The 21442-nt window shown below is 39.8% G+C and overlaps 1 protein-coding gene across 3 annotated transcripts in view; it reads left to right on the top strand.

Annotated features, from left to right (window-relative positions):
- The window catches only part of Ylpm1 (YLP motif containing 1), an 81155-nt gene that overhangs the window by 36914 nt on the left and 22799 nt on the right, over positions 1-21442 (top strand). For 2 of the 3 annotated variants that reach the window (XR_011373537.1, XM_070029965.1), the window contains exons 5-13: positions 635-2740; positions 5352-5481; positions 12745-13165; positions 13455-13547; positions 13762-13954; positions 14380-14498; positions 16722-16876; positions 20923-20985; positions 21268-21387. Coding sequence is in view for 2 of the 3 variants with exons in the window: in XM_070029965.1 (XP_069886066.1) it covers positions 635-2740; positions 5352-5481; positions 12745-13165; positions 13455-13547; positions 13762-13954; positions 14380-14498; positions 16722-16876; positions 20923-20985; positions 21268-21387 (3400 nt within the window). In the remaining variant the exon portion in view is untranslated. The remainder of the gene's footprint in view (positions 1-634; positions 2741-5351; positions 5482-12744; positions 13166-13454; positions 13548-13761; positions 13955-14379; positions 14499-16721; positions 16877-20922; positions 20986-21267; positions 21388-21442) is intronic. The other variant, XM_070029975.1, reaches the window with a different exon arrangement.

The following is a 21442-nucleotide window of genomic DNA, read 5'->3' as shown; positions in this document are numbered from 1 at the left end:
ACTATATATGTAATAAGTAATATTAGTGATATAGATGTTATATAGTGTGATGGGGGGGATGTGTACTAAATATTTATTCAGTGAATGAGTTGGGTCCATAGCAAAAAATCTCTGTCCAGACTTTTAAAAATGTCAGAGCACTCTTTTAGCATTGGCTGTATTTTTAAAAGCTTTTGTCAATAATGAAGATGGCAGTGCTAGCCCTACAATATTTACAATTATCTTCTACTTTCTTGCTAATTGTTTCATGCTTAGTTTTTAGTTATAATTTAATTCTAAAAATACTCATAGTTATGGATTTGTTAATTTTTCATCTGAAATGAGTTTTCTGTATACCAAAGCATGATATTTTTAATTGCTTTTTAACCATTCTGTAGATGAGTGACTTGCTGCATGAGATGTGTTTAAGTGGATTAGATAATACTGATGTGACTTCCAAAGCTAGTCCTAAGACCTCCAAGCACTGCCGCCTTAACATGCTGTTCTAAGATATAGATGACATGGGATTTGTTTAATGACTGGAAGAGTCATTGTTACAAACAAATTCTAAGGCAAGAGTGCCTTAAGTATTCTTACATGGAGAATTTTTTTTCTGCTTTACTGTCTTGAGTAATATCTTTTGTTTTACTTGTAGATTTGATGGTCCTCGAAGATTTGAGGATTTAGGGTCAAGGTGTGAAGGACCGAGACCCAAAGGGCCTCGTTTTGAAGGAAATCGCCCCGATGGGCCAAGACCCAGATATGAAGGTCACCCAGCAGAGGGCACTAAAGGCAAATGGGGAATGATTCCCCGGGGGCCGGCATCTCAATTTTATATTACCCCCAATACATCCCTAAGTCCTCGACAGAGTGGACCACAGTGGAAAGGCCCCAAACCAACTTTTGGACAGCAACATCAGCAGCAACCTAAGTCACAAGCAGAGCCTCTTTCACGAAACAAAGAACCATTAGCAGACACCAGTAGTAACCAGCAGAAGAATTTTAAAATGCAATCAGCTGCATTTTCCATTGCTGCAGATGTAAAGGATGCCAAGGCGGCTCAGTCAAATGAGAATCTAAGCGACTCTCAACAAGAGCCACCTAAAAACGAAGTCTCGGAAGGGTCCATAGAGCCCTCTAATTGGGACCAGAATTCTCAAAGTTTGGAGACTCAAATGGACAAAGCCCAAGCTGTTACTCAGCCTATATCCCTTGCAAATAAACCTGTACCTACTCAATCTACTTTTCCCTCAAAAGCAGGGGGCATGGAGGGAGGAGCAGCAGTAGCAACATCATCATCATTAACTGCAGATAATGATTTTAAACCTTTGGGTATTGACCTGTCCCATTCAGAAAACAACCAAGATAAAGGGCTGCCGCAGCCAGATAACAGAGATAGATTAGAAGGCAATAGAAGCAGCAGAGGTCCTGGTCAAAGCAGAATGGAGGACACCCGGGATAAAGGACTAGTAAACAGAGGTCGTGGCCAGGCAATCAGTCGAGGCCCAGGGTTAGTCAAGCAAGAAGACTTTCGTGATAAAATGATGGGTAGAAGAGAGGACAGCCGAGAGAAGATGAGCCGAGGAGAAGGAAGCCGGGACAGAGGGTTAGTGAGACTGGGAAGCAGTCGTGAGAAAGTGCCAGGTGGTCTACAAGGCAGCCAGGATAGAGGTAGAGCCGGCAGTCGGGAAAGAGGACCACCTCGGAGGACCAGCAGTCAGGAGAGAGGACCTCCTCGAAGGGCTGGGAGTAGGGAAAGAGTACCACCCAGAAGAGCTGGGAGCAGAGAGAGGGGACTACCCCGGGGGCCTGGCAGTCGGGAAAAGGGGCAGGGAAGAACAGATTTTAGTCGTGACAGAGGTCCATTCAGACAAGAACCAGGAGATGGAGGGGAGAAACTATATCCATATCACCGAGATGAGCCTCCTCGGGCTCCATGGAATCATGGAGAGGAAAGAGGACATGAGGAGTTCCCAATAGATGGTAGAAATCCTCCAATGGAAAGAGAAAGACTTGATGACTGGGATAGAGAGAGATACTGGAGAGACTGTGAACGTGACTATCAAGATGATGTGGTAGATCCATATAGCAGAGATGACAGATTCTCAGCTCCACCATCTAGGTCTCATGATGGAGAGAGGCGAGGTCCCTGGTGGGATGATTGGGAAAGAGATCAGGATATGGATGAGAACTATAGTAACCAAATGGATAGGGACTTGGACAGGGATGTGGATCGAATTGGAAGACCCATGGATATGTATGATAGAAATTTGGATAATGAGTGGGACAGAGATTATGGGAGACCACTGGATGAACAAGAATCACAGTTTCGTGAACGGGATATTCCATCTCTTCCGCCTTTACCACCCCTCCCACCTCTTCCACCTTTGGATAGATATCGGGATGATAGATGGAGAGAAGAAAGAAATCGAGACCATGGGTATGACCGAGATTTCCGTGATAGGGGTGAGTTGAGGATTCGAGAGTATCCAGAAAGAGGAGATACATGGCGGGAAAAGCGAGATTATGTTCCTGAAAGAATGGACTGGGAAAGAGAACGGTTGTCAGACAGATGGTACCCATCTGATGTGGATAGACATTCCCCCATGGCGGAACATATGCCCTCCTCACATCATTCCTCTGAAATGATGGGGTCCGATGCAAACTTAGACTCTGACCAAGGCCTTGGAGGGGTAATGGTTCTCAGTCAGAGGCAGCACGAAATCATATTGAAAGCTGCACAAGAACTGAAAATGCTTCGGTAAGTTCACTCCTTAAGATCATTTCTTTTAGTCCAAACCAGACTGCTCTTTTTAAAATGATGTGATATATTTAAATAGAATATTTTACTTCATTTTTTATCACATACTTTCAATTTATATTTCTGGTCATTCTGTGCTGTTTCAGAGTTAGGATGGGTATTTAGGAACTGTGCTAAAATTGAATCTCTGAGATGTGCAAATTGATTGCAGTTCTTGGCCTCTGTAGGTGTGTTGTTGGCATGCCTTGCCTGTGCATGGTTCAAGTGTTAAACTTTGGCTTTTTAGGACTGGATTTCACAGGGCTCATGTGTAACTTCATTTTTACAGTTGAATAGTTTGTTGTAGAGATGGTAGTCTTCATATTCACTAACCTTTGCTATAATTGGAAAGTGCTTTGTTTTTCTCTCTTGAAGAGTGATTTACCTGGAAATGTCTTCAGATTTGTCTGTCAATACTTTCTTTTTGAGATATTTTATCTTTCACTAACTAGAATGTTTTCTTTGTGAGACTGAGAATAGAATTTGGATCTCCTCAATCAACTGTATATAGGTATCTATGTAGTGTTTACCATGTAGTAGCAATGATAACACAGCTAACATTTATTGCATGCATAACTGTTCAAGGAATTGTACTAAGTACTCTGTACAGTATACAATAACTCATTTAATCCTTAAACCAACTATATCATGAAGGAGGAATTTAGGAGTCATAAAGTAAGCTTGAGAGAATAATGATTAGTGTTTGATAGAGTCAAATACATTGTATTTGATTTATTAAAATTCTGGCCATTTGTATATTTATTACACCAATTAAACTTATATCTGAAATGTTAGCACTAAAAGAAAATATAATATGGCAAGATTACTGTAGAAAAAATGAAAAACCATGGGCTGGGAAGGTGGCTCAGTGGTAGAGCTCTTGCCTTACATGCATGAGGCCCTGAGTTCGATTCCTCAGCACCACATAAGCAGGAAAAAAAAGCCGGAAGTGGCACTGTGGCTCACAAGTGGTAGAGCGCTAGCCTTGAGCTGAAGAGCTGAGGGACAGCGCCCAGGCCAGAGTTCAGGCCCCACGACCGGACCGGACCGAAAAAAGAAAGAAAAAATGAAAAACCAGGCAGCAAAATCATTTTCTCTGGCTACTTAAACCATAAGGTGTCTACAGTTTTTATTTTTCTCAGATTACTCATGAAGATTATGTGAAAGCATACCATAAAACATTTGCCTATTCATTAAATTGTAGTTAACTTTAATTCACTTCTACTCTGTGCTGGGCACTTTGCTAATGGCCAATCCAGTGTTCATAATCTTAATCATCCTATCTCAAATCCTTATGTCTAAAGCCTATAAAAATAAGTAGTATAGTTCCCACTTCGCAGATGATACTAAGACCCACTTGGCTATTAAGTAGCAGACCCAGAATTTGAATTCAGTCTGTCTGACTCTAAAGTTTGCTTTTATGGAGAAGACCAAACTAATTGGTGCTGCTAAACTACCAAAATTTCTTTCCTTTCCTTTTTAAAAATTTGTTTTTTCATCTACTATTGTTTTGCATAGTAATACTGAATAAAAGCTGCTTCTTCTTCATTTTCTTCTTTTTTTAAGCTCTTTTTAGGCAACATAAAAATTAAACTATGTGGAGTGATGGGTAATAACATGGTTGAATGCTATTAGGTTATGTTGTATCTGGATAGAGTCTAGGAATAGCTGAAGGAATATTTAATGAGGCAGACAATAATCTTTGTGTCCATTTGGGTTACTACACTGTTTAAAAAAATAAAAAAAAAACACCAAAAACCCTTAGAATAAAACTGTAAAAGAGCAGTTGTCCAGAGCAGTTGTGGTGGGTGTTGAATATGTTTAAGGCAAACATTGTAAGGGAAAGTAAAAAGAATTAACTAGGGACTTAAAAAACCCAAAAGGTTATTACATAACTAATATTCAGGATTATGAAAGATTGTTTTTAAAGGTATAGACTGATAATTATTCTTACCATCTACAGCAGAGACCATGTACAGGTGACAAATTGGTGAAAGTGGGCCAGGTAGAACTCAGTGAAATAGGGGAGGTTTATGGTAGACTGAAATCATTACTCTGCTCAGTGTGTGGGTATGTAGACCTAGTGTTCCCAAGCTCTTCAAAGTTTGAATTTATATGTGTGAAATATTTACTTTTATAAATAATGGCAAGTCATTCAAAATTTAAAAACTTACGTGAAAGCCAAGTGAAAAAACCTTCTTAAGCTATGTTTTACTTATAGGCCACTATTTTGTAACAGGACTAAATCATACTGTTTTTAAAAAATGACAAAAGAACTTTTGGTTGGATGAAAGAAAAACAGGACAAGTAGATAATATATTAGAATAAACTATTGAGGCAGGTTGTAGAAACTGTCCTTGAACAACACTAATAATTGATAGTTATTTATAGTCTTATATGACTGATGTTAGCTATTCAAAAGCAAGAGATTGTTACCTTAGATGTGCTTTGTAGTTACTGCAGAAGGTTTTAGGACAAAGTTTTTAGTCCTTTTTAAAAAATTGATATTAATTGTCATTTAGGCATGGTATAAACAGGATTTAAGTACAATGGCAGTTTCATTTGTTTACAGGGAACAGAAAGAACAGCTTCAAAAGATGAAAGACTTTGGGTCTGAGCTACAGTTGGCTGACCATCTACCACCTCAGGACTCAAGATTGCAGAATACATCAAGACAAGGGATGTATCCGGTATGGGAAAATGTGTGTTCAGAAAATGAAATGTTTTCTGTTTTGTTATCGGATTTTTAAAAAATTACAGTAACAGTCTGGAAATGTGACCTAGTGGTAGACTGCTTTCCTAGCATGCATGAAGCCCCGGGTTCGATTCCTTAGTACCACATAAACAAAAAAAGCCAGAAGTGGCGCTATGGGTAGAGTGCTAGCCTTGAGCAAAAAAGCAGCTCAGGGACAGTGCCCGGGCCCTGAGTTCAAGCTCCAGGACTGGCAAAAAAAAAAAAAAATTACCACTGTAAAAATATAAATTTTTTTAAAAGTAAAAGCTTTTCGCAATTTTCCTTTGAGTTTCTTTAAGTATGTTCAAGTGTGGCAGAAATTCCCCTTTTCCTCTGGTTTTGATAAGTAGGCTAAGTATACCTGAATTGTACATGGCTTCATGTTTTCATGTTTATAAAGTTTTTTTGTTAATTTTTTGTTCAAATGCTCTTTATTTTTCATTGTTGCAGGGCTAACTGTAAGTCTTACTGTACTGCTTCCTCCCTTTTTAGATTGGGCACAGGAATGCAACATCATATCTCAAAACATTCCCCATACTGTTAATAGCAAAAGTGATATTTATGTTAAAGAGTTGAGTGATTAAGTCCTCCCGTTGTTTTGCTTTGAGGCTTTTGCTTTATTTAGTTGTTTACTATTTTACTGTTAAGCCAGTAATAGGCTTTTAAAAAAAGGTTATAATGCAACTAATAAAATGAAGGACAAAAATCCACTATTGAAATATTTCATCAAATTAACTCTTCATTTCTCAATGTACTCATCCATGCTTATCTAAAACATAACACTCATACAAGTTGTAGATATTAGTGACTATTAAGATGTTGTTGGCTATCTAGAACATGTTTTCTGACTTTTGTATATAACCATCTACCTACAAAGTTTCTATCTATGGTCATGTCTCCTGTCAAATTCAGTGTGTTCAAAAACGTACCTCATGATAATTCCTCATACTGAGTTGTTCTTTTTTCATCATGACCCAGTCACATTATTAAAATTTGAAAGTCAGCCCTATGTCTTTGCTCTGTCCTACCTTCCATATGCAGTCATCTTACCATATGCTAGGATTACAGGCATAAGCCACTGCTCCCCAGCAACAGTGATTTTTTTAAAATCAGATTTTGAGGTATAATTTATATGCAAAACATGTACCTCCTCCTTTTTTTTGGTTGGTCATGGGGCTTGAACTCTGGGCCTGAGCGCTGTCCCTCAGCTCTTCAGCTCAAGGCTAGCGCTCTACCACTTAAGCTACAGCGCCACTTCCGGTTTTCTGGTGGTTTATTGGAGATAAGTTTCATGGACTTTCCTGCCTGGGCTGGCTTTGAACCGCAATCCTCAGATCTCATCCTCCTGAGTAGCTAGGATTACAGGCGTGAGCCACCGGCACCTGGCTCATGTACCCCCTTTTTTTTTTTTTTTTTTGTCGGTCGTGGGGCTTGAACTCTGGGCCTGGGTGCTGTCCCTCAGCTCTTCAGCTCAAGGCGAGCGCTCTACCACTTGAGCTACAGCACCACTTCCGGTTTTCTGGTGGTTTATTGGAGATAGGAGTCTCATGGTCTCTCCTGCCCGGGCTGGCTTTGAACCGCGATCCTCAGATCTCAGCCTCCTGAGTAGCTAGGATTATAGGCGTGAGCCACCAGCGCCCGGCTTGGCTTTTTTCTTTTTGCTTATATGGTGCTGAGGAGTTACAATTATATGGCAATCCTTGTATTTTAAATTCTGCCTAACTCCAATTCAAGCAGCATAGATATGATTTTTGGTCAAAATAAACCATAAATATCACCATGTTGCTCCCTGGCTTTAAAATTACTCAATATATTCTCATTGCTTTCAGGCTTTTGCATGGGCTTTTTATGTTTTGTCCTGTGCTGGCCTCAGGTCTTTTTTTTCCTTTTTTTTTTTGGCCATTCCCAGGGTTTGAATTCAGGACCTGGGCACTACCCCTAAGCCTCTTTGTGTTCAAGACTATTACTATACCACTTGAGTCACATCACCACTTCTGACTTTTTCTGAGTGGTTTATTAGAGATAAGGAGTCTCATGGATTTTCCTGTCTGGGGTGGCTTTGAACCTTAATCCTCACCTGCAGGTACCCAGCTTGGTCTCAGCTCTTATTAACATTGCTTGTGCTCAATTCTTCCTTCACATGGAGGTATTTAATTCTGCGAATACCAGACTCTTATACTTCTTCATGCCTTTGTATGTGCATGTGATTGTCTGTATTTAAAGCTTCTTTTCTTTATTCCCACATCACTCCTCCAACTGAGTAATTCTTGTTTGTCTTTTAGAACTCATTTCTACTATTTTCTCTTCACCTGAATATTACCTTCATAGCTACTACCTCCATAGCATCTTGTACTGATCCCTGTCATAGGCTTTACCATAGCGTATTTTGGTTGTCTGTTTTCTTGTCAGGTTACCTTGTAAACCAAGCCAACAGGATAAAAACTGCATCTTTTCATCTTTGTGTCTCTTGGCAAATGGCAGAAGCTCTAGATTATAAATCTACATTTCTGCATTATTCATTTAGCAAGTTATAAACATTTTCCATTATTGGTACATGCTATATTATTTTTGCTTCATAATAATTTATCGAACAATTCTATTTTGTTAGGTAATTTGGTTCTAATTTCCACTTTAGTATTATAACTTTTTAATGAATTTCATTGTATCAGATTCCTATTTTAGATAATAAGAGTAATTTTAAATTCTGACTGTGAAACTTTAGTCAAAGAATAGGACATTGCCATTCTTTCCAAATAAAGTTGTTTCTATTAACAATCCTTATGATATGGTGGCAGCCAGAGACCTTGGTTGACCAAAAATAAAGAAGAAAGGTACTTTAAAAATGATTCCTAACTGAGGTGTAAATGCACACCTATAAACCTAGTGAAAGAGGAGGTTGAGATCTGAGGATGGAGATTCAGAGCCAGTCAGAGCAGGCAAATAAATCTGAGAGATTATCTCCACTTAAACAGCAAAAAGTAAGAAGTATGGTGTGGCTCATCTATGTGCGGAAAAGCCGAGTAACACAGTGTCCTAAGTTTAAACCATAGTACTGGCATTAAAAAAAAAAAAATCCAGAAATCTTGTAAGTAGTTTATACCATCTTGTAGCCATCATCTATTAATATTTTTGGTAGATGTAATTGTTTCCGTGCAGTGGTTTTGAGACAGAGTCTGGTTATTTTACTCATGCTGACCTCAAACTCTTGATTCTTTTGCCTTAGCCTCTCTGAGTGCCTGGCTCATAGAGACTTTGTACTTTGTGTTTTTAATATATTTTATCATTTTAATCGATACATAGTTGTTATATCTTTATGGAGTGTGTCATGACATTTAACACAGGTATATAATACTTAATGATCAGATCAGAGTAATTGTCATAGTTGTCACTTCAGATATTTATAACTTCTTTGTATTAAGAATATACAGTCCTGCCTATAATCCTAACTACTCAGGAGGCTGAAATCTGAGGATTATGGTTTGAAGCCAGCCAGCATAGGAAAGTTTGTGAGGTGCTTATTTCCAGTAAACTACTCAGAAAAGGCCAGAAGTAATTCTGTGGCTCAAGTAGTAGAGTGCTAGCCTTGAGCCAAGGTTCATGGACAATATCTAGGCCCTGAGTTCAAACCCCAGGACTGGCACCAAAAAAAAGAAGAGAGGGCTGGGAAGGTGGCTCAGTGGTAGAGCGATTGCCTTGAATGCATGAGGCCCTGGGTTCGATTCCTCAGCACCACATAAGCAGAAAAAAAAAGCCGGAAGTGGCGCTGTGGCTCAAGTGGTAGAGTACTAGCCTTGAGCTGAAGAGCTAAGGGACAGCGCCCAGGCCCAGAGTTCAGGCCCCACGACCGGACCCCCCCCAAAAAAAAAAAAAAAGAAAAAAAGAAAGTACATTTTGGGCCCTGGTGGCTCATGCCTGTCCTCGTAGCTACTCAAGAGGCTGAGATCTGGGATCATAGCTGAAAGTCAGGCTGGGTAGAAAAGTCCATGAGACTCTCTCTCTAATTACCATCAGAAAACCAGAAGTGCAGCTGTAGCTCAAAGTGGTAGAACACTAGCCTTGAGTGAAAAAGCTCAGGAACAGTACTTAGGCCTCAAATTTAAGGCACACAACTGGTAGAAAAAGAATATACAAGCCAGGCACCAGTAATCCTACATACTCAGGAGCCTGAGATCTGAGGATTAAGGTTCAAAGCTACCCTAGGCAGTAAAATCCATAAGACTCTTATCTCCAGTTAATCAGCAAAAACATGGACATGGAGCTGTGTCTCAAATGGTAGAGCATCACCCACCTTGAGTGAAAAAGCTAAGGGACAGCACCTAGACCCTGAATTCAAGCCCTGGTACTAACAAACACAAAAACAAGAATATCCAAGTCCCCCTAACTGTTTTGAACTATTTCATTTAATAGTTGTCATCTAGGCCTGAAGACATGGCACCTATCAAAATACAAAGTAAGCCCTGAATTCAAACCCTAGTATCACATATACACAAAAAATTGTTGCCCTAGTTACTCTGCTGTGTCAGAATATTAGACACTTCCCCTGTCTAGCTACATGTTCCTGTACCTGTTAACCATCTTCTCACTATTCCTATCTACCATCACCATTTTCTTCCCACATCCTTCCCATACTGTGGTTGTTTTACCTAAAATGTATAGCAGGACTATACCCACCAAAATTGAGTAGGTTTGGGGCTGGGAAGGTGCCTTAGTGGCAGAGCGCTTGTCTTGCATGCCAGAGGCCCTAGGTTCGATTCCTCAGCACCACATAAGCAAAAAGAAAAAAAGCGGGAAGGGTGCTGTGGCTCAAGTGGTAGAGCGCTAGCCTTGAGCTGAAGAGCTGAGGGACAGCGCCCAGGCCCAGAGTTCAGACCCCATAACCAGACCCCCCCAAAAAAACAAAAACAACAAAATTGAGTAGGTTTGGTGTGGGCCTATGATATTTGACTCTAAATAAAGTCAGAGATGAAAGAGAGTGCAGTACCTTCCTGGAAGAGATAATAGTGTTAAACCCATTCCCCTCCCCCTTCGGTTTTTTAGTTTGCTTTGTTTTGATGTTAATACTGGGGCTTGAACTCAGGACTCAAGTGCTGTCCTTTTGGTGCTCATAGCTAGTGCTCTACCCCTTCAGAGCTCCACTTCTTGCTTTTTAGTGGCTAATTATTAATAAGAGTCTCAAAGAATTTCCTGCCTGGGCTGACTTCAAACCATGATCATCAAATCTCAGCCTCCTGAATAGCTAGAATTATAGGCATAAGCCACTGGTCCCCTGTTTTTTCTCCCGTTCTTTTTTTTAAGTTGTTATTGTAGATTTGCCATATTATGTGTGATTTTAAAACTAAATTCAGTAAGCCACATTTTACTATAACCTAATTTTATATGTCATTCAAATAAGGTCTTTGTGCCAGTTTATAGTAAATTTTTATTCCTCATCCCTGGCAAATTTCTCTGTAGTTTTGCCTTCCTGGACATTTTACTTAAATGGAATCATTCAATATGTGGGGTATTTTTTATGCCTAGCTTCTTTCAGTGTTCTTAGTGAACTTGCTTTCAAGTTCCTCACATAGCATCAATCAGTGCTTTTTATTTCTTTTTGTTGCCGAATAATATCCATTGTATGGACATACCACATTCTGTTTATCCATCCACCAATAGATAGACACAATGCTGTTGTATTTGTGTGCAAGTCTTTGAGTGGACATGTTTTTTTGTTTTTCTTGGATAGATATCAAGGCATATCATATTTAACTACTTCTTGAGAAATTGGAAAAGTATTTTCCAAAGCAGTGGCACCATTTTATAGTCCCACTCTCAGTCTGTTTTTTTTTTTTTTTTGGTTGGTCTTGGGCCTTGAACTCTGGGCCTGAGCGCTGTCCCTCAGCTCTTCAGCTCAAGGCTAGTGCTCTACCACTTGAGCTACAGCGCCACTTCCAGTTTTCTGGTTGTTTATTGGAGATAAGAGTTTCACAGACTTTCCTGCCTGGGCTGGCTTTGAACCGAGATCCTCAGATCTCAGCCTCCTGAGTAGCTAGGATTACAGGCGTGAGCCACCAGCCCTGCTCACTCTCAGTCTTAAAATACCTTCTTTTAAAAAAATTTCTTAATTGTTATTACAAAGGTGATATAAAGAGTACATTTCTTTTTTGACAATGTCACTCCTTCCCTTGCTGTCTCCCAGTTTTTTCTCCCATCCCCACCTACAAGTTGTATAGTTCATTTTCTTTCTTTCTTTTTTCTTTTTTTTAAACTTTTTTTTGTCAGTCGTGGGGCTTGAACTCTGGGCCTGGGCACTGTCCCTCAGCTTTTCAGCTCAAGGCTAGCGCTCTACCACTTGAGCCACAGCGCTTCTTCTGGTTTCCTAGTTGTTTATTTGAGATAAGAGTCTCACAGACTTTCCTGCCTGGGCTGGCTTTGAACCATGATCCTCAAATCTCAGCCTCCTAAGTAACTGAGTGGCTAGGATTACAGGCGTGAGCCACCAGCGCCTGGCTGTATAATTCATTTTCAATGTAGTGCCTAGTGAGTACCACTGCTGCATTTGCTTGAGGATATCCATATCCTCATCATGACTGGTTTTGTCTCTTGTTAATTATTGTCATTCTGGTGAGTATGAAATGAAATCTCATTGTGGTTTTAAGTCTGTAGTTTTTAATGACTAATGATATTGAAAGCATCTTTCCATGTGCATCTTGGTCACTTTTATGCTTTCTTTAGAGAAATATTGAAATCTTCAGCCCTTATATATTTTTTTGTTATATGTCTTATTATTGAGTTTTATATCTTCTGAACTCAAGTTAGTTAGAAGATTTGAGTGTATTTTCTCCTCTATCATTTGTCTTTTCATTTTTCCATTGATGTCTTTTTTGCCAGTACTGAACCTTAAACTGAAGGCCTGGACACTGTCTCTTAGTTTTTTTGCTCAAGGCTGTCCTTTTGCCATTGGAACCACACCTCCACTTCTACCTCTTTGGTGGTTAACTGGAGATTAGAGTGTTACAGACTTTCCTGCTGGGCTGGCTTGGAATCACAATCCTCAAATCTCAGCCTCCTGAGTAGGTAGGATTGCAAGTGTAAGCTACTGGTTACCTGGCTTATTGGTGTCTTTCAAAGCACAAAGTTTTAAAGTTTGAATGAGTCTAATTTACTTTTTATGAATTAATAATCAGATTTTAATTTCCACTAATCTGTGACAACGCGGTAGTATGCTTGCTAAGCAATGTACTTTCTTCTCTAGCCTCCAGGGTCTTATAGACCACCCCTTCCTATGGGTAAGCCACCAGGTTCAATTGTAAGACCATCTGTTCCACCAGCAAGATCATCTATTCCTATGACTAGGCCACCTGTGCCTATACCTCCACCTCTGCCTCCTCCTCCTCCCCCACCGCCTCCTCCTCCAATCATGAAGCCACCACCATCAGCTGTGGAACAGGAACGATGGGATGAAGATTCTTTCTATGGGCTCTGGGATACAAATGATGAACAAGGACTAAACTCAGAATTTAAGTCAGACACTGCACCAATTCCATCTGCTCCAGTATTACCACCTCCACCTGTTCACTCTTCCATTCCCCCTCCAGGCCCAATGTCTATGGGTATGCCACCAATGTCCAAACCACCACCAGTACAGCAGACAGTTGATTACGGCCATGGTCGAGGTAAGTAATAACAATGGACTTGTATTTGGAGTTGTACAGGAGGTTTTTGCTGTTTGCTTGCTTTTAAGGTAAGGTCTCACTTTTGTAGCCTAACCTGGGCTGCAGCTATATAACTCATACTATGTAGTCCAGATTAACCTTGAACTCCTAATCTTCCTACCTCAGCATCCTGAGTGCTAGGATTATAATCATGTGCTACCATGCCTAGATTCTACAATAATTAACTTGAGCTTTGGTTTTCTTAAGCTTTTCTAGTACAACTATATTTTATTTCTGTTTGATTTATCAGATATGTCCACTAATAAAGTTGAACAGATACCATATGGAGAAAGAATAACCCTACGCCCAGATCCACTACCTGAAAGATCAAACTTTGAGACAGGTAGGATTCCCAGAGAGATGAGTATTTTTAAACTTAATTTTATGGCCTATTATATGACTTTTTTTCCTTCTAGTGAGATTATGCTTTTTAATATAGCTAAAAACTCTTAAATTGAATGTAGGATCTTAATTTATGCTTGTTCTTAGATTTGTATTTTTTCCTTAGATTTTTGAACATGGATATAAATTTTACTTTTTAAAAATAATTTTCGTAGAGCATATAGGCCAACGTGATCGCTATGATAGAGACAGAGATCGTGACCCCTACTTTGATCGTCAGAGTAATATCATAGCAGATCATCGGGATTTTAAAAGAGATCGAGAGACACATAGAGATCGAGACCGAGATCGTGTTATTGACTATGAACGAGATCGATTTGACAGAGAACGCCGCCCCCGAGATGATAGGTATACTATGAAAAAGTATCTTTGCTGGGTATGTGCCTGTAAGTTCAGCAAAAGTCAGTTTATTGACAGGAAGTTTAGTAAATGATATTCTTTTCATGCATATATGTAATTGAAGAACAAAAAATTCTCAAAGATTCCAGGAAAGTACAGGTTTGCATCATTTTATTTTATATTCCAAAAAATTAAGTGGGAAATGGAAAATATCCATAAAGGAAAGAAAACAGTATTATTGATAAAGGTGAAGACATTATAGACAAAATACTTATTTTTGCAGTTGATGGGCTTTTTAGATATGTTCATGAAAGGCAGATCTAAAGTAAAAGACAGAATCAAAATATAAATAAATACTGTAGAGTAACTGCCCATGGAGAGGATTGGGCAGATCATAGTGTTGTTAGTAAAGCATTTCCTTTTATACCTTCTAGGACTCAATCATATCGAGATAAAAAAGACCATTCCTCTTCTAGAAGAGGGGGATTTGATAGGCCATCCTATGACCGGAAGTCTGACCGACCAGCATATGAAGGCCCATCTATGTTTGGAGGTAGAATAGTGTCTTATTAACTATAAGAATGTTAAGAATATTAACAGTGGGAAATGCTTTCCATATAACTGTGGATTTAAGCAGAGTAAAATGTACTTGATTTTTCTCAGTATTATAAAAATTGGTGTAATTGGGACTGGTTCTGGTTACTCTCCCCTGTAATCCTTGCTACTTGGGAAGCTGATATTAATGGGATCAAGGTTTTAGGCCAGCTTGGGCAGTAAAGGTCTTAAGATGCCTTTTCATTGAAAGCTGTCATGATGGCAAGTGTCTGTTAGCTACCAAGAATCCTAATAAAGATGAATTTTGTCTAGGCCCACACTTGCGCAGAAAGTAAGACCTCTATCTCAGAAATTACCAGTAGAGTCAGCTGGTGGCTTGAGCCTGTTATCCTAGCTACTATAAGGCTGAGATCTGAGAAAAGCAGTTTGAAGCCAGGAAAGTCTGTGGGACTCTTTATGTCCAATTAACTACCAAAAAGCCAGAAGTGGAGCTGTGATTCAAGTGGTAGAGTACTAACCTTGAACTTAAAAGCTCAGAATACCCAGGCCCTGAGTTCAAGCCCCAGTGGTGACAGAAACACACAAAATTCCCAGGAGGAAAATGGCTAGAGGCATGGTTCAGTAATTAGAGCGCCTGCCTAGCAAGCTAGAGGACCAAAGTTCAAACTCCAGTACTGCCAAAAAAAAGTGTGAGCATGTGTGTGTATATGTAGTGATTATGTAAAAGATATTTTTATATTGTTAAGGACAATTTGGAACAAAATAATTTCTAATCTCAGCACAGTACAACTATTGTAATTTTGTATTTTTTTGTATGGTATTTGAACTCAGAGCCTCACACTTGAGGCAAGTGCTCTACCTCTAAGACCATGAACATAGTTTGGCTTTTTTATATTTCTTCTCTTTCTCTTCTCATACATATTTATAAAGCTGTAATCAAGGTATAAATACAGGGAGGTTTTTGTTGGTGGTGGTGGTGTTTTTTTTTGTTTGTTTGTTTTTGGTCAATCGTGGGGCTTGAACTCGGCCTGGGCGCTGTCCCTCAGCTCTTCAGCTCAAGACTAGCACTCTACCACTTGAGCCACAGCGCCACTTCTGGTTTTCTGGTTGTTTATTGGAGATAAGAATCTCACGGAAGTGGTGCTGGAAGTGGTGCTGTGGCTCAAGTGGTAGAGCACTTGCCTTCAGCTGAAGAGCTGAGGAACAGTACCCAGGCCTAGAGTTCAAGCCCCACGACCAACCAAAAAAAACAAAAACAAAAACCAAACCAAAACAAACAAAGAATCTCACGGACATTCTTGCCTGGGCTGGCTTTGAACCACGATCCTCAGATCTCAGCCTCCTGAGTAACTAAGATTACAGACGTGAGTCGTCAGTGCCCAGCAGGAGTTTTGTTTTTGTTTTTGCTTTTCTAGGTAGGATTGAACTCAAGGCCTTGTACATAATAGGCAACAGCCATACTGTTGAGTTTTACACCCAACCCTAAAGATAGTTTCTGGGACTGGGAAGGTGGCTCAGTGGTAGAGTGCTTGCCTTTCATGCATGAAGCCCTGGGTTTGAGTCCTCAGCACCACATAAGCAGAAAAAGCCAGAAGGAGGGCTGTGGCTCAAGTGGTAGAGCGCTAGCCTTGAGCTGAAGAGCTGAGGGACAGCGCCCAGGCCCAGAGTTCAGGCCCAACTACCGGCAAAAAAAACCCAAAAAGCAAGATAGTTTCTGTTGTGCTTGTTCTGTTTGATAATTATACCAGACATGTTTTTTCATTTGTTAGTGATCCTGTGACATTCTATTGAGTAAATAAAATATAAGATCTTTATTGTTGGACATCTAATCTCCTTTTAAAAGTTTTTATTACTATAAATTACACTTGAACTAGAAACTTCTCCCTATTTGTTTCTAAACTTTCCAAATTTATTCCTATAAATTCCTGATGACTCTGGTTCTTAAAACTGAAAAACAGAATTACAGAACTCAATATCAATGATGCTTGAGATTGTCCAGCAAAGAATTTCTTCTTCTGTATCTTGTCAGTTGTCTTGTTGATTTTGTTAATATTTTGCAGAATGTCCTGTTTTCCTGAAATATGCCTAAATCTTTTTGTTTTCTTGATTTCAGTAGATTTATATTATTATTATAAACTTTCTTTAAACTTAAAGTCAATTATGATCAGGGTAAGATAATGGATGTGTAAATTGTGAGTTTATTCAACTGCTGGGATTCTAGGAGAACGAAGAACTTACCCAGAGGAGCGAATGCCCCTGCCAGCTCCATCACTAAGCCACCAGCCACCTCCAGCTCCTCGGGTTGAGAAGAAGCCTGAATCAAAGAATGTGGATGATATTTTGAAACCACCAGGCCGAGAGAGCAGACCTGAAAGAGTAAGTCCAATAAAATTGGTTTTCTTACAAATTCAAAGATGATAGATCTTTTTAGTATGCTGAATTGACTTTCTTGTCTGCAACATTGAAATAAAATCAGATTCAAGGCATCGTAGCATCTCTAAATTACCATACAGTTTCATTAGCTATCTAAAACCATCTTAAAGAAGTTAGAGCTTAATTTCTTGGCAAAAAAAGACATTGGAAACTTTTTTAAAAACAGGAGCCAGACACTGGTGGCTCATGCCTGTAATCCTAGCTACTCAGGAGGCTGAGATCTGAGGATCAGGGTTTCAAAGCCAGCCTGGGCAGGAAAGTCCATGAGACTATCTCCAATAAACCACTAGAACACTGGAAGTGGCGCTGTAGCTCAAGCGGTAGAGTGCTCATCTTGAGCTGAAGAGTGCAGGGACAGTGCCCAAGCCCAGAGTTCAAGCCCCACGACCGATCCAAAAAAAAACAAAAAACAGTTCAGGAAATCTTAATTAATTGCATTTTGAAGAGAGGAAAAGTATATTTGTTTTTTTGGTATGTTGAACAAAGAGTAAGGAGACATTGCGTTTAACTTACTAGTGAGTTCCCAATGTATACATTCTTTTATGTTTATCTTGTATTGCAGAATAATTAGACTTCATTTGAATAAACTGACACTGGAGATTTAAGCCAGATATTTGATTGTATATATGTAGAATTAATAGTTTACTATTTTAGTCCCCTTGGTTTTTTTTGTTTTTGTTTTTGTTTTTTTTTGGGGGGGTCCGGTCTTGGGGCCTGAACTCTGGGCCTGGCCGCTGACCCTCAGCTCTTCAGCTCAAGGCTAGCGCTCTACCACTTGAGCCACAGCGCCACTTCCGGCTTTTTTTCTTTTTGCTTATGTGGTGCTGGGGAATCGAACCCAGGGCCTCAGGCATGAAAGGCAAGCACTCTACTACTGATCCACCTTCCCAGCCCCCTTTGTTTTTTTTAGCTTACTATTTTTTTTTTAAGTATTTATTTTTGCCAGTCCTTGGGCTTAAACTCAGAGCCTGGGCACTGTCACTGAGTTTCTTTTGCTCAAGGCTAGCACTCTACTACTTGAGTCATAGCACCACTTCCCGCTTTTTCTGTTTATATGATACTAAGGAATTGAACCCAGGGCTTCATGTAGGCTAGGTAAGCATTCTAACACTAAGCCACATTCCCAGCGTTTGTTCAGTTTTGATACTAGGTCAATACTAGCCTAAAGATAAGTTAGGTTGGCCAATGTGGGTGGCTTACGCCTTATATCTACCTACTCAGAAGGCTGAGATTTGAGGATCATGGTATGAAGACAGTTGTGGGCAGGAAAGTCCCATGAGATTCTTATTCAAGTGGTAGAGCTCATGCCTTCAACAAAACAGTTCAGGAACGGGGCTGGGAAGATGGCTCAGTGGTAGGGTGCTTGCCTTGCATGCATGAGTCCCTGAGTTCGATTCTTTAGCACCATGTAAGCAGAAAAAGACAGAAGTGGCACTGTGGCTCAAGCAGTAGAACACTAGCCTTGAACTGAAGAGCTGAGGGACAGTACCCAGGCCTAGAGTTCAGGCCCCACGACTGACCAAAAAAAAAAAGCTCAGGAACAGCACCCAGACCCTGAGTTTAAGTCCCAGGACCAACACCAAAAAAAAAAAAAAAAAAGTTTTTGTTTTTAGAAGTATTGGAATTAATTCCTTAAATATTTGGTAGAATTCAGTCAATTTAATCTGGGCCTGATCCTTTTTCTGTGGGTGCCTTTAAAAAAATTACTATTATTGTCTTTCTTTTTGAGTCAGTTTTAGTACTCTTTGACTTTCTAGAAATTGCCCATTTCATCCAAGTTATTTGTTGGTATACAGTTGCTCATAGTATTCATTTGTAAAATTGGTAGTAATGCCCCTAATGCCCATTCTTTTCATTTCTGGATGTAATAATTTGATCCCTCTCCACCCTGCTCTACTTTAGTCAATTTAGGCAATAATTTATCAGTAAATTTTGTCTTTTCACAGAGCTAGCTTTTGGTTTTCTATAGTCTGTTTTCTGTTGCTATCTTACAATACCTGAGACTGAACACTTGCAAGGAAAAAGAGTTTATTTATCTTGTACTGTTGGAGATTCAATAGTATGATACTCAGTCTTAAGGAAGCTATCCAGTAGTCTGCAAAAAGTATACTCCAATGACCCTAATTATTCTCTCCCCACCAATGAAATTTCTACAACCTCAATACTGCCATACTGGACCAAGTTTCTAACATTTAGTAACATACTCAAACCATATCCAAACCAAAAGTCTCATTGATATCACTCTCTCTCTTTTTCAGAGTATATGTGTATGTCAGTTTGTCTCTCTTTTCTCTTGATGAAAGCTTATTAAGAAAAATACAGCAGAGAAAAGAAATTACATGGCAGAGATATGCCACAGGAGGACAGCCATATGTAGTTTATCTTACCCATCTTCTGCTATCTTCTGGGATACAGACATTGGACTTTGGATAAAGAGACAGCTGGGGACAGGGAGAGAAATGCATAGTTAGAATAGTTCAATATCCGGAAGTGGCGCTGTAGCTCAAGTGGTAGAGCACTCACCTTGAGCTGAAGAGCTGAGGGTCAGCGCTCAGGCCCAGAGTTCAAGCCCCACGGCTGACCAAAAAAAAAAAAAAATGACATTACTTAAAAAAAAAAAAAAGTTCAGTATCAGGCTGGTTTAGACTCTGGCATCAGCTTGACTCTGATGGCCTTGTTACAGTAAGAATCATTAATGCCTGGCAAATCTGGCCCTTCTTGGATCTCAAGATAGCTGCAGAGTTGACTGCAGGAGAGAATGGAATGTTTCAAGAACATTTAGTCCCTCCCCAGGACCAGCTCATGGAGCAGAATCATCATCTGAAGTGTGGGAGAAGTTTACTGAGTTATATTTACATTGAAGGCATAGTTTTATTGGCTTGAATAATGGACAGTTTATGTGTGCTGATACCAGGGTTTGAACTCAGGGTTTCACAATCTTACTGGGCTGTTTTGCTCAGACCAGACCCTTTACCACTAAGTCATGCCTTCACTATGGCATTTTGTTGATTAATTGCAGGTGGTCTTGAGGTAATTGCAGGTGGTCTTGAGGACTATTCTGCCTAGGCTGGCTTTGAGCCTAGTTCTCAGATCTTAGCCTGGTGAGTAGTAGATTGGATTGCAGGCCAGGAACCACACAGTCCTCTTAATCATGGCTCCTGCATTGCTAGCATGACAGACAAATGCCACGATTCCTAGTTAGTTACTTCTTTGAATTTTTTTTTTTTTTTTTTTTTTTGGGTCGGGTCGTGGGCCTGAACTCTGGGCCTGGGCTCTGTCCCTCAGCTCTTCAGCTCAAGGCTAACGCTCTACCACTTGAGTCTCAGCATCACTTCTGCCTTTTTTTTTTCTGCTGCTTATGTGGTGCTGAGGAATCGAACCCAGGGTGGCATGCATGCAAGGCAAGTGCTCTATCACTGAGCCACCTTCCCAGCCTCTAGTTACTTATTTGAAAGAGTATTCTTTCAAACTTTTTGCTTGAGCTAGTCTCTAACAGCATTCTTCAGTCTCAGTCTCCCAAGTAGCTAAGATTATAGGCAAGGGCCACCGGTGCTAGAATGTGATTTCTGCTTTGATTTCTTCTTGAACCCATTGCTTAGTTTCCACTATTTTCTCTTTATTATGGTCAGATAAAATTTTGCCGTGTGTGTGTGTGTGTGTGTGTGTGTGTGTGTGTGTGTGTTGCGTGTGTGTGTGTGTGTTGCGCGTGCGTGCGTGTGTGTGTGCGCGCGCGCGCGCACTGTTCCTCAGATCTTCAGTTTAAGGCTAGCACTCTACCATTTGAGCCACAGCACCACTTCTGGCTTACGTGGTACTGAGGAATGGAACCCAAGACCTCATGCATGAGAGGCAAGCACTCTACCACTGAGCCACCTTCCCAGCCCTATTTCTGTTCTTTAAAATGTATCAAGGTTTGATTTGTGCACTACTATGAATGATAAGTTGTTGTTAACAAGATCTCTGAGTGATTTTTCCCCATTATGTTTCAGATTGTTGTTATTATGAGAGGATTGCCTGGCAGTGGAAAGACACATGTTGCAAAACTTATTCGGGTGAGTAGGGGAAAGCCAATAAGTCAGTTACTTGGTGAACCGTGTGTTATTGATATAGCTATCTCTCACTTGATCCATTTAATGGCCCATGGATCCATGGTAGATGTCCTATATAAATTCTTGATCAGTTTAAATAAATATTGTTACCTCTGCTTCTTTTAAAACCACCAATATATTATTTAGTAAATATTGTTACCTCTGCTTGTTTTAAAACCACCAATATATTATTTAGCCACAAGAGGGAATGGTGAATATTCATTAATTTGTTTTGACTGTTCTTAGGATAAAGAGGTAGAATTTGGAGGACCTGCACCCAGAGTTTTAAGCCTAGATGATTACTTTATCACTGAAGTAGAAAAAGAAGAAAAAGATCCAGATTCTGGAAAGAAAGTAAAAAAGAAGGTATGGGGTATTTCTGAATGTGATTCACTAATAGTATTTGAAGGATAATGTGTCC

This window comes from Dipodomys merriami, unplaced genomic scaffold (genome assembly GCF_024711535.1).
Source record: "Dipodomys merriami isolate MVZ:Mamm:240054 unplaced genomic scaffold, mDipMer1.0.p SCAF_1, whole genome shotgun sequence".
Lineage (NCBI taxonomy): Eukaryota > Metazoa > Chordata > Mammalia > Rodentia > Heteromyidae > Dipodomys > Dipodomys merriami.
This window is presented reverse-complemented; position numbering and strand designations above follow the sequence as displayed.